The sequence below is a fragment of the Grampus griseus genome (genome assembly GCF_964374135.1).
Source record: "Grampus griseus genome assembly, chromosome: 18".
NCBI lineage: Eukaryota > Metazoa > Chordata > Mammalia > Artiodactyla > Delphinidae > Grampus > Grampus griseus.
Window position 1 is genome coordinate 78,702,387 of NC_139012.1, and position 13,846 is coordinate 78,716,232.

General features: G+C 41.7%; 1 protein-coding gene across 3 annotated transcripts in view; it reads left to right on the plus strand.

Annotated features, from left to right (window-relative positions):
* The window catches only part of ZDHHC20 (zDHHC palmitoyltransferase 20), a 73,245-nt gene that overhangs the window by 37,962 nt on the left and 21,437 nt on the right, over positions 1-13,846 (plus strand). For all 3 annotated transcript variants that reach the window (XM_082675755.1, XM_082675756.1, XM_082675757.1), the window contains exons 5-7: positions 7,892-7,961; positions 9,271-9,303; positions 10,119-10,239. In XM_082675755.1, the coding sequence (XP_082531881.1) occupies positions 7,892-7,961; positions 9,271-9,303; positions 10,119-10,239 (224 nt within the window). The remainder of the gene's footprint in view (positions 1-7,891; positions 7,962-9,270; positions 9,304-10,118; positions 10,240-13,846) is intronic.

A 13,846-nucleotide genomic window follows, 5' to 3' on the forward strand; every position in this document is an offset into this window, starting at 1 on the left:
ATGTCATCACTGAGTAATTTTTTTAAAAATCAAGAATGTGATAACTTAGAATGGGGAGAAATAAAAGACATCAAGGGGAAGAAGCTTGTTCAAGGCTATAAAGCTAGTATTCAGAGAGCCCGAATTTGAAGTCAGGTTTGTCTGGTTCCGAAGCTGTGTCTGTCCCACTGGCCCCCTTGACGTTTGTGACTGCAGCAGCTTCCTTTTTTCAGGGGCAGAGCCTTACTGATAGGGATGGACCTGTGAGCGGCCAGACTGGTCATTTAAGTACAGGAAATTGTTTTAAATTATGTATTATACATCTCACTAATTCATGCAAATACCAGATAATGGTGATAGCTAACAGTTACTCTGACCTAAGTTCTTTACACATACAGACTCATCTAAACTTCACACCAGCCTGTGACGGAGACACTGCTCTCTCCATTTTACAGACGAGACAGGTTAAGTAACTTGATGAAGGTCATACAGGTAGTCATATAGGTAGTCATACAGGTAGGTCATACAGATAGTATGTGAAAAGGTGCTCTGCCTATAGAACCCCTATGCTTCTCAGCTCTGAGGGGAAATAAAAGGAGCTTTACCTTTGTATAATTATGTACACATTCTGACTTAAGAACATTTTACATTTGTGCAAAATTTTAGAAGGGGATATTTGACCGACGTTTAACTCTTTCATGCATTTCATATAGGCGCACCTTGGAGATACTGTAGGTTTGGTTCCAGCCCAGTGCAATAAGGTGGATATCACAATAAAGCAAGTCACGCGAACTTTTTGGTTTCCCGGTGCGTGTAACCGCTATGTTTACACTGTACTGTAGCCTGTTGAGTGTGCAGTAGCATTATGTCAGAGAAACACATACATACCTTAATTTAAAAATACCTTATTGCTAAAAAGTGCTAACCATCATCTGAGCCTTCAGCAAATCATAGCAGTAATATCAAAGATCACTGATCACAGATCACCATAACAAATAAAATAATAATGAAGCTTGAAATATTTTGAGAATTACCAAAATGTGACACAGAGACACAAAGTGAGCAAATGCTGCTGGGAAAATGGCACCAATAGATTTGCTCGATGCAGGGTTGCCACAGACCTTCAGTTTGTAAAAAAAAAAAACAAACAAAAAAACGCAGTACCTGTGAAGCGCAATAAAACGAGGTATGCCTGTACTATCCCTTTGCATAACCAATATATTACCGTATAGAATGAAAACATGGATTTCAGATCAAACCCCAGCTTTTCCATTGCTAGTGCAATGAGAGTCACTTAAACTTCCTAAGCCCTGGTTTCCTCATTTTAAAATGAGAATAATAGTCTCTAAATCTCTGGAAGTATACAAAAATGAGACAAGCACTTAGTATAGATCTCAGTGTACAGTAATAAATTTTCAGTAAATGAGAGCTTATTTATATATTTATTTTTAACGTTTATTTATTTTTGGCTGCATTGGGTCTTCGTTGCTACCCACGGGCTTTCTCTAGTTGTGGTGAGCGGGGGCTACTCTTTGTTGAGGTGTGCAGGCTTCTCATTGCGGTGGCTTCTCTTGTTGCGGAGCACGGGCTCTAGGCACGTGGGCTTCAGTAGTTGCGGCAAGTGGGCTCAGTAGCTGTGGCTCGCGGGCTTTAGAGCGCAGGCTCAGTAGTTGTGGTGCACGGGCTTAGTTGCTCCACGGCATGTGGGACCTTCCCGGACCAGGGCTCCAACCCGTGTCCCCTGCAATGGCAGGCAGATTCTTAACCGCGGCACCACCAGGGAAGTCCGAGAGCTAATTTAAAATAATCCCTTTTTATATACAATTATAAAATGTTTAGTTTACAACAGTTGTTAGTAGCTGCAGTTATGTAGATTAGATTTTTTTTTTTTTTTTTTGGCCGTGCTGCAGGGCATGCGGGATCTTAATTCCCTGACAGGCGATCGAACCCATGTGCCCTGCAGTGGAAGCGCAGAGTCCTAACCACTGGACCGCCAGGAAATTCCCTAGGTGTTTTTAACCCAAAGTCCCAAGATTTCAGAGAATTAATGAAACCGTGAGATTAAACACAAAATTTGGGGTACTTTTTGAAGTAACCCATTCTTTTGATTTCCAGAGCAGTACCTATGCCCCAAAGAGTTAAAAGCTGCTAACGTAAAGTCTTTGCCTTTAAAGCTTTATTACCTTTCATTAATTTTAATGGCTTTCCACTACTCTGAAAAATGCCCTTCCTCTGTTGAGTAGTGCAGGAGAATTTTGCTGAGCACTTCATGGTGATTATTTACGCCCCTCGGAGACAGTGCAGCACTTATCCCCACATTAGAGACAAAGAAGTGCGACACAGGGAGGGCCCTGACGTCCCAAGTGGCAAGGTCTGTGATTTACACCTTATCTTCTGACTGCAGACAGAGCCCCTGCCCTTGAGCACCGTTTTATACTGCATTTCTACTGCTTAGAATCCCAAAGAACATTGGAGGTTTTTCTTCTTTTTTCCTTATTATAGAAATAATATCATGCATTCTTTAAAAAATGAAATTACAGAACCACATGTTATAGAAAGTGGATCTTTCTTAGACCAGAGATTAGTGAAAGGGACGGAGCTGCCTTCGTGGAGGGGCGTGGGGGCTGTCACTGCGCTCCTTTTTGTGCTTTTTTGAACCACGTGGACATCTCGTCTATTAAGGAAGCAAAATGAGTCTTTCTAAACCTCCGCCCTCCACAGTCTGGATACAGCCAGTGTTTCTCTTTAGCTTTCTCCCGCTCCATTTCCCTGTGTCAACTCCGCTAAAACTCTGTCCTTCCCCACCTTTTATTTTTATGTCTTTTCCTCTTCCTAGAATGATAGTTTTCTCCTCCCTAAATCTACTTTAAAGTTTTAATTCACTGTCCAGCTCTCTTCAACCATTTCTATTCACTTAAGCAAGAAGAGATTTTTGAAATCTTCTCTGAACTTCTCACACTCTTGCTTTGTAGATCGCAGGTCGCCGTCTGCTGGTTGTCTGTGCTCCTCCCTCCTTGACTCTGTTCTGAGGCTCTGGCACTGGGATCTCCGTCCACGGCCCTAACACAGCCAGTGCGTCACCCCCCAGGCCCCCAGGAGGCGTTTGTGGGATGAATCTGTTCCTGGGTGTTCTCCATAATGGCTGCTTATACACTTGAAAGATCTCCGTAGTTTTCTCCCCTTCACTGATTTTTCCCATCCTAGAGTCTCACTTTGTGTTTTATCAAAAACAATAACATTATTGTAACGATAGTAACTGCTTTACTGGGAATTTGATATGTTCCATATTTTTTTTGATCTGCACAGTAGTCCTTTGCGCTTGATACTATTTGCATTTACAAAAGAGGAAATTGAGGCTTTCAGAAAGTGAGTTACTGACCCAAGGTCACAAGCTAGTAAGTAGGAGAGAACGAGTGTGAAATATGGCGGCAGAGCCCCAGCTGCTTCCAGGCTCGGGGGCCGCCCTGCACCTGCACGCACTTGGCTGTCCCTCAGGACCTCGCTTCCTTCTTGGGGTCTGCATTCTTGTCCTTTATTAAACTTGCATAAAGATTGCTGACCTCTTTCTTCCCTTCTCCCACAGTTTGCTCCTAAAAATCTTCTTTACTTAATAATTTCCAACCCATTTCTTCCCTCTGCTTTCAGGTATACTTCAAAGTGTATCTCCTCTTAAAAACAACAACAAGGGGCTTCCCTGGTGGCGCAGTGGTTGGGAGTCCGCCTGCCGATGCAGGGGACGCGGGTTCGTGCCCCGGTCCGGGAGGATCCCGCGTGCCGCGGAGTGGCTGGGCCCGTGAGCCATGGCCGCTGGGCTTGCGCGTCCGGAGCCTGTGCTCCGCGACGGGAGAGGCCGCGGCAGTGAGAGGCCCGTGTATCGCAGAAAAACAACAACAACAACAACAAAAATTTGGTTCTTACGTGTTCCAACTACCATTCTATTTTCTCTTCCCTTTGACCGTGGTGGGTCCCCCATAAGTCGTCTGTACCCTGGGCCTCTTTTCCTTCCCAGCAGATTCCAGGCAGCTGGCTTTCATTCTTCCTAACCAAGTTCGGTGGCTTTTCATTCTAACTGCTTGAAAAACTTTCTTCTTTGGAAAAACTTTCTTCTTCGTGCTTTCCCATCCTAGTTGTTTCTGCATCTTTGAATGTTTATTCTTCCTCCTACATTTTTTTAACCCCACTTCACAAGGGCGCCTCGTCCCAATTCTTTTTGTACTGTTCCTTCAGCTGTTTTTAACCATGGAACTCTGACACCACAATATTGTGATCGTTGGTTCACTGTGTCTCAGACGATTTGTTTTCTTTAATAGTTGTCAGACTGAGTTATCTTTCCTTACTGTGAACTAGCAGATTGAGGGATGTTGTCACACGAGCATGCGCTTGCTGCCCAGACCCTTTCTTGTTGTCAGGCAGAGGGGTGGACTGCAGCTGCGCCTTCAGAGGGACGAGGCTGCCTTGCCCTCCCCCAGGGCCCTGGTCGGGGCTTTGGCACTCCCCTTGGCATGTGCGCCCACTAGAGCTCCATTCTCGTATCCCCACCTTCCGAAGGATAGCTGTACCTGAGTGACCTGTTATCCCAATTCAAGTGGAGCAAAACCTAACACCATGGGGGCAGGAGGGAAGTCTGTCTTGTTCAACTTTATATTCTCAGCATGGAGCAGTGTTTGTCACAGGGTAGAGACTGAGTATTTGTTGAATGAATGAACGAAAGAAAGAAAAACAACCTAACCCCCCTCCCATACCCACCTACTCCCTCCACCCGCCAGCATCAAGCTTGTTTCTGGCACTGGCAGCATCACTCTTCTGGCCACCCCTCCTAGAAACCGCAGTTTTCTTGGACAGCTGCTTTTACTTCAGTTCTTCTATCTACTCAGTCATCAAGACCCTTAAAAAGGCTTCTTGAAAAGTCTGTTTCGTTTCATCTCATCTCAGAGCAACGGCAGAATTTTGAGTGGAGGAAATGTAGAGGAAAAGGAAATAAGACACCGAGCTTCTGATCCCGATCTGACCACTCGTTTAGAGAGAGAGGGAGATAATCTTGGGCAAACCACTTGTTTTCTCTTTAGGTTTTGGGGTGTTTCTAACCTGAAAAATGAGAGGTTGAGTTAGAAGACCTCTCAGGTCCTTTTTACCTGCTCTGCTTTTCCTACCTTGTATGGGTTCACTTCCCTAGTGTCCAGTCTAGCCAAGGTACTACAGAAGGCCCTCAGTAAGGTACACGTTATTCATTTGATAAGGGGATATTTGTATAAATTCCCTTCATCTTGAAGTTTGGTTTAAATTATAAAAGTAATACAGGAACATGATTTAAAAATATTGTTTTAAGGATACCAAATGAGAAGTGTCTGCCCCTTACCTGGCACTACTCCCCAGAGGTTGCCATGCTTCTTGTATATCCTTGCAGAAATTTTTTATATATAACAGAATATTGCAAAACTTATATACAATCAATTAACATTTTAACAATGAGAGTGGATAGGTATTAACCAGTACAGATTTGGTTACCTGGGTAGCTGCCTTCTAACAGGTGTAACTGCTAACACTGCTTCAAAATAACACTTTGTGTCTCTCTTATATATGTTAATTCAAGTCTGAAGGTGGATGCATTGTATTGGGATGTGTAAATAGAAAAATACATATATGCTTCTCCCCCCTCAGAGATATGAAACATGCTGTATATCAAACTATTCTGCAGTTTGCTTTTTTCCACTTAATATGTTTGCACTCTTCCAGTTTAGGGTATGTGTCTATTTTGTATGGAGAATTCTTGTTAAAGTCTGTGTAGTGTATCATAAAATGCTTAACTACCTTCATAATTCGTTATTCCTAGTGCTTTGTTATTGAAACCATGTTGTGGTGAGAGCATGTCTATAGAATAAATTTTCTAGCGGCAGAGATCCCGGGCAGAGAGTGTTCATGCCTTACGCTTTTATAGATATGGCCAAATTCTTTTCCAAAAACACTAACATGACATGGTCCATCTACTTTTTAGAGGGTATGTTTAATTTAAATTTTTATTTGAACCTGTTTTCTCTGCTGTTACTATGTCTGTTAGCCCTAATGATCACAAGTAACAGACAACAGCGTAAGCTTTTTAACTCCCCCTTCCCTCCAAAAGAAACTACCATAACGTACGGGGTGGTGTAAGAAAGTGGTGGGTGTCTCCTGTGCCCTGAGGGCAGGAGTGCAAGAAGGGACTGGAGCTGAGACCCGGGGGCCAGAGGGGCTCCTGCAGCTGTCCCTGCTGCTCCCTGGCATCTGCTCACTTCCTACACTGTCGCCCTTAAAATGATTCTCCCTTTCTTATCCCATCCACGTGGCGAAGCGCGGCCATCGTGTGTTACTCAGTTCCACCCCGTGAGATACAGCTCACTGCCCCTCAGCCCTGATTCGTAGGAGAGAGCGTGGACCAGAAGGGGGAGGTGGGTGGGTTCACACAGTCCAGGTAGAAAAGGGGTCTGAAATCCTTTCCTGGAAAGAGAGTGGCCTGTAGACCAGGCGGATACCCCCAGAAGTCTACCGCACTTACAGTAGATCCCGCAGAGTATGTATTAGTCAGATGCTCTAAATCTGTGAACGTTTCAGCTCTAGCGAAAGACCCGTAGTCATTTGTCTTGTTGCCAAGAAGCATTTGTTTGCTTTGGAGGCCACGATATGGAAGAAGGTTAGTATCTCACTGTAATTTTATTATTCTCTATTCATCCAAAATAATGGTTTTAAAGAATTCTTGATTTGTGAAGTCTTGGGACATTTCCCTCATAAATCTCAAAGAACTGGTTTGTCACTTACTTAGATTTCAAAAACCAGAACCTCAGGTTCTGAATGTTCTGCAGGTTCTGGTGGAGCTCTTCGTTCAGTTGGCTTTTTGTTTTTGTCTGTGCTGTGTGGCATGCGGGATCCTCGTTCCCCGACCAGGGATTGAACCCGCACCCCTGCGTTGGGAGCATGGAGTCCTAACCACTGGACCGCCAGGAAGTCCCCTCCAGTTGGCTTCTTTTCTCTCAGAGTACTTGAGCGGAGTGGGGAGAGCAAGCCTTACCTGATGCAGCTTCTCTGACCCTGCCTTGTGTCCTCCTCCTTTCCCCTCTGCTCCAAGCACACCGGCCCCTCGCTGTTCGTGCACCCTGAGCACCCTCCCACCCGAGGCCTGTGCCGTCTCCTCAGATTCCTCTTTTCCCACAGATCTGTGTGACTGACCAGCTCCCTTCTTTCAGTTTCAGTTTTCTCAAATGACTCTAAAATTACATTACCCCAACTCCCCTTCCCTGCTTTATGTTTCCTGTCAGCACCTATCACTAATATACGACTTATTTTGTCACCTTACCTTGGTTTTTACTCCCCGTCTTTTCCACTAGAGCGTGAGTTCCGTGAAGGCGGGGATTTATGCCAAGAGCAATATCTGGCCCCTAGTAGGTGCTCATTGTGTTTTGAATGAATGAAAATACAAACTGTATATATTAGAATTCACTGGGAAGAAGTTTAGAGTTCTTTCGCAATAGTATGTTTGCAATTTTGCTATTTATCTGGGATGGGGTGGGAGATGATTGAGAACGTTTGTTTTGATATTTTACTACAGACATCATGGTACAGTAGGAGAAGATACTTGATTTAGGTCTTAGTGTATCTGAGTTTTGCCACTAAACTACATGTCTGACTTTATACCAGTTCCTTATTTCCTTGGATCTCCTTATTCATCTGAACGTTGCTGGGCCAGCTACATTTCTGAGGTTCCCTTCTGCCTCTCGACATTTGGATTTCATAAACTCTCCAATGAACTTTGGTATTATTTTAAAATTATTAGTTGTCAGTTTCCTAGAGTTGTTTCTAAGAAATGAAAGCAAATTTTATAGTCAAGTGAACTCAACTCTAAACATACGTTCTTCAACAACTTCCTTTTAATTCTTAAATGTAGCCATCAGATACTGTGAAAGATGTCAGCTGATTAAGCCTGACCGTGCGCATCACTGCTCAGCATGTGACATGTAAGTGTTTCTCTTTGGCTTTCATTTAACCCCAGTACTGGAACTGGAGATGGGAGAGCAGAAAGTGAAGGAACTTAGCAAAGGCACTGCATCCTCTCCCATTATTTGCTCTGTATGCAGAGCTAACATAAATATGTATGTAAGCTAGAATATACTTTGAAGTAATCTTTGATAACAGTTCCTGTACCAGTTGTTAGAATTTTTTTTAAGTATGTGTACTTCTTGTGCATATGCTTAATGTAGTATTGATGACCAAGTAAGTAATACCCCCCCCTTGAGAAAGATAACTTTAATTCCTGGATTAAAAAGACCATCATGGCACTTTTCTTGTTTTTATTATTAATGTTGGTATTAAAACCTAACAATCCACAAAAATATTACTTTCTTTTTTTGATATTTACTTATGTATTTATTTGGCTGCACTGGCTCTTAGTTGCAGCACACAGGATCTTTAGTTGTGGCGTGTAGGATCTAGTTCCCTGACTAGGGATCGAACCCTGGTCCCCTGCATTGGGAGCATGGAGTCTTAACCACTGGACCACCAGAGAAGTCCCATTATTACTTTCAGTTACCACCTCTGAAGTTGTTCCCCCAAAAATTTCAAAGATTTTATCCCTTATGCTCTTGTGAGAAGGTAGTGTGTTGAAAGAAAGACCCCTAGTATGGGAATTCCAGTGAGTCCTTGAACTCGAGTGAGACAAGTCGTTTAACCTTTTGGGTATCAGTTTACTTATTTGTTGTATTACTTGAAATGATCCCTTGTCTAACTTTATGCAAATATACATTACGTATACTGGTGGGGAGGCAAATTTGGGGTTTTTCTTTTTCTGATTATAAAAGTACAGTGGTTCTTATACATGGGATAGAATTGTATAAAATCTGTGGAAAAAAAATAACCACCTACAAGCCCATCAGTGTTAATATTTTAACAATATTTGCTTCTAAAGTTTTATCACTTGCACGTTTGAAATAACTTTCATTTTACTTTCCTCAGCTGACTTTGTAAACTAGATCTAGTTAATGTACCAAGTGCTATATGCACCACATCTGTATATTAAAATGTTGTTTGATGTGGTCCAAGTCAGCTGGCTATGCTCAGCTGATTTCTCAGTGTGAAAAGTCATTACTTCTTACCTACGAAAGTATTTGTGGAAATAACAGAAATGGTCTCTAACCTAATGTCTACAGGGTTGGTTTTTCTAAGATGTATTGCTGAAGAGAAAATTTTAAGTAAAAAACAAAAATTATCAGAAATTAGAATCAGGGAAATTTTTCTACGTGGATTTTCTTATGCTCGTTTGTTTCTTAGGTGTGTTCTTAAGATGGATCACCACTGCCCTTGGTACGTGTAAACCACAGAGGAAATGACGTGGGGCTGGAGAGGTGGGAGGGGGGTACTTGGAGTGATTTACCTCAGCATTCCTAAATGTTGAAGGTTAATTTAATTACTCATAGATATCAAGATTGATCTAGTTTTATGTTTCTGCTACATGTTTTCCTTTAAAAATACATTCTGATGTTATTAACCCAAATAATTGTCTACTAAGAATTAACATTGAAATTCCAAATTCCTTACAGAATTTATTTAAAACACACATCCATAATTAAGACACTTGCTCTCTACTTCCCAAATGACCCATTTTCTAGTTATAGTGATTTTAAGTTTTTTCATCTGTCCTATTTGTTATTATTATGGTAAAAAAAAAAACATTAAATTTGCCGTCTTAGCCTTTTTTTTTTTTTTTTTTGCGGTACGTGGGCCTCTCACTGTTGTGGCCTCTCCCGTTGCGGAGCACAGGCTCCGGCTCGCAGGCTCAGCGGCCACGGCTCACGGGCCTAGCTGCTCCGCGGCATGTGGGATCTTCCTGGACCGGGGCACGAACCCGCGTCCCCTGCATCGGCAGGCGGACTCTCAACCACTGCGCCACCAGGGAAGCCCCGTCTTAGCCATTTTTAAGTGTACAGTTCAGCAGTGTTAAGTATGTTCACATTGTTTTGCAACCAGTGTCCAGAACTTTTTCATCTTGCAAAACTGAAACTCGGTACCCATTAAACACTCCCCACTCCCCTCCCCTCAGCCCCTGGCAAACACCATTCTAGTGTTTGTTTCTGTGAGTTTGTCTTATTTTTACAGTGTGATTTTCTTTATTCTTCTAGGGTGAATAACTGTGTGGGATTTTCTAATTACAAATTCTTCCTGCTGTTTCTATTGTACTCTCTATTATATTGCCTTTTCGTGGCTACAACAGTTTTACAGTACTTTATAAAATTTTGGACGGTAAGTCTTTTTTTCTATCTTAAAACATATATTTAGGGCTTTTTAAGATGCTATTTCATAAATAATTCCTTCATTCTTTATTATAAGTAGACATACTTAATTTTACTAGTTAGAGTTTATAATGGCTCAGAAGACAGTTGGGGTTAAAATTTACCTTCATATATACATGTTTGTAAATAAATGAATATTAAATAGGATATAGTGAGCTTCTTTTAGTAATCCAAACTGTTTCGAACCATAGTATCAGTTTTAGGGAAGTAATTACTTTTATTTCAGATGATGAGACTCAATGCAGTTTTACAGTAATAAAAGTGAAATCCCCAGCCCCAGGTAACCACTAATCTGTTTCCTGTCTCTGGAGATATTAATACTTTTTCTGTTGTGAGTTGCAAATTGTGAGTTTTTCCACAATTTTGATCGATGTCTTGTAACCCTGTTTGCTTTTGTTTTTACTAAATCAAAATTTTATATTTTTAAGGCAGTACTTTTAAATTACGATTTCTGGCTTTATTCTGTTCACTGTAAGTTTATACAGATATTTACCCAGCTTTTCTTCTGGCATTTTTATTGTGTTTTTTTTTCCTCCCTCCATTTAAATCTTTGATTTTGAAGGTGGGGGTTATTGTGGTTAAAGGTACTTTTGTATTTACTCTTCCTAAAAATCCTATGAAGGTATTTTATTTTATTTTATTTATTTATTTATTTATTTTTGGCTGTGTTGCAAAACCATTGCGCCGCCAGGGAAGTCCCTATGAAGGTATTTTAAAATGTAGGTTTTATTTTTCTTCAGGTATGGTGAAGCTGACAGATCAGGAGATGATAACCATTGAAAAGATAGTTTGTTACTCACAGTTCCAAGGGAGGGTTCATGCCACCCCGTGCAGGGCCACACAGGGAAGCACCAGAGTTGCTTAGGAAGCAGAAGGCGCAGGGCCCGTGGGAAAGCATGGTGAGGCAGGGTAGATGCACTTAGGGTTAACTAGTCTGAATAATTTCAGTGGTCTCCGAGGATGCAGGCTGTCCCCCTAGAGTGTGAGAGCCAGAGAAAGGAGGTGTTTTGGAGTATGGGCTCTGGATTGATTAGTTTGTATATGAGAGGTACATTCCTTGCTATCTCGGTAAGAATTGGATGGCCCTGGGAGAGGCACTCTCTCCCCAGTCAGCAAGGCTCCAGATGCAAGAGCATCAAGAATACAGAAAGGAAGAAAGTATAATGAGTGCAGAAGGAGCTACTATTATTCCAGCTTTCAGAGTTGGAAACTGAGGTTGCAAAAGTTAGGTAACTAACAAGGTCACATACTTAGTAGTATAGGAAGCCAAAATTTTAACTTAGATCTTTCTCTTCCGACATCCAGATACTTGAGTCATCAAACAGAATTAATTTTCCAGGAAATGTCTAATACATTTTGGAAGGATTTTCATTAAAACATCATTAGACTTTTAAAGCTTGGGTATTTAAAACCAGGGTATGCTAGCACTTGCAGGCCCTTTGTGCGTATTAGAAACGAGCACCTCAGTTCCGTGTGGTACCAGCCTAATGAGTTTCAGCCCCTGTTGCCCCCTAGTCGGGCAGCTTTGTTCAGCGTGCAGCCTACTTCACCACACTCAGTGGTCCTACTTAAATGAAGAGGAGGGAATTCCCTGGAGGTCCAGTGGTTAGGACCGCTGCTTTCACTGTTGTGGCCCAGGGTTCAGTCCCTGGTTTGGGAACTAAGATCCTGCAAACTGTGCAGCACAGCCAAAGATTCTTTTAAAATAATAAATGAAGGTGAATCTGTGCCAGATGAAAGAAGTCCAAATTGTAGAATTTCCCATTTCTTTATCAGAAACTTATGTTTGCATGTGATGATTTATTAATTAAAATATAAATATTTTAAAACTTTTTGAGGGCTTCCCTGGTGGCGCAGTGGTTGAGAATCCGCCTGCCAGTGTAGGGGACACGGGTTCTAGCCCTGGTCTGGGAAGATCCCACATGCTGCGGAGCAACTAAGCCCATGTGCCACAACTACTGAGCCTGTGCTCTAGAGCCCCCGAGCCACAACTACTGAAGCCTGCGCACCACAACTACTGAAGCCCGCATGCCTAGAGCCCATGCTCCACAATAAGAGAAGTCACTGCATTGAGAAGCCCGCATACCACAAAGAGTAGCCCCTGCTCGTCGCAACTAGAGAAAGCCCGCGCGCAGCAACAGACCCAACGCAGGCAAAAATAATAATAAACAAACAACAACAACAAAATTTTTGAGTCATCATGAGTAAGGAAAGACTAATAAACTAAAGTCTACTTTTTTCTCCATTCTTCAACCATTACTATGTGCCAGGCACATATGTTCTAGGCACTTGGGATATATCAATATACAGAAGAGACCAAGAGCTCTGTCTTTGTAGAATGTACTTTTGAGAAAGGGGAAACAAATAATAAACATCATAAATAAGTAAATTATATTGTATATTAGAAAGTAAATGCTGTGAAGAACAAGTAGAGCAGAGTAAGGGATTTAGCAAGTGTGTGGGGAGGGAGGTGTGACGGGCGCAGGTTATAGCACTAAAGAGAGTGATCGTGGCAGACCTCCATAAGAAGATTAAATTTGAGCAAGACTTGAAGGAACTTAGTGGATATCCGAGATAAGAATATTTATGCGGGATTTCTCTGGCGTTCCAGTGGTTAAGACTCCACGCTTCCAATGCAGGGGGCATGGGTTCGATCCCTGGTCAGGGAACCAAGATCCCACATGCCACACGGCACAGGGGAAAAAAAAAAAGAACATTTATGCACCCAACAAAGGAGCACCTAAATATATAAAGTAGATATTAACAGAAGTAAAGGGAGAAATAGAGAGCAAGACAATAATAGTAAGGGACTTTAATACCCCACTTTCATCAGTGGATGAATCATCTAGACAGAAATGAAATAAAGAAACATTGGACTTAAATGACACTTTAGTCCAAATGGACTTAACAAATTTATACAGAACACTTCATCCAAAAGCAACAGAATACACGTTTTTCTCAAGTGCATATGGAACGTCCTCCATGATAGGTTACATGTTAGGTCACAAAACAAGTCTTGCAAATTTAAGAATATTGAAATCATAGCAAGCATCTTTTTTAATTACAGTGATATGAAACTAGAAATCAATTCCAAGAAAAAAAACTGGAAAATTCACAAATATGTTTAGATTAAACATGCAACTGAACAACCAATGGATGAAAGAAGGAATCAAAAAATATCTTGAGACAAATGAAAATGGAAATACAACATAACAAAACATATGGGATGCAGCAGAAGCAGTTCTAAGAGGGAAGTTCATAGAGATAAACCTGTGTTAAGAAGTAAGAAAGATCTCAAGTAACCTAATTTTACACTTCAAGGAACTAGAAAAAGAAAAAAGCCTGAAGTTAGGGGCTTCCCTGGTGGTCCAGTGGTTAAGACTCCATGCTGCCATTGCAGGGGGCTTGAGTTCAGTCCCTGACTGGGGAACTAAGATCCCACATGCCCTGCAGAGCAGCCAAGATTAAAATTTTTTAAAAAGCGCTAAAAGGAAGGAAATAAAGATCAGAGTGAAAATAAATGGAACAGAAACTAAAAAGATGAGTGAAACTAAGAG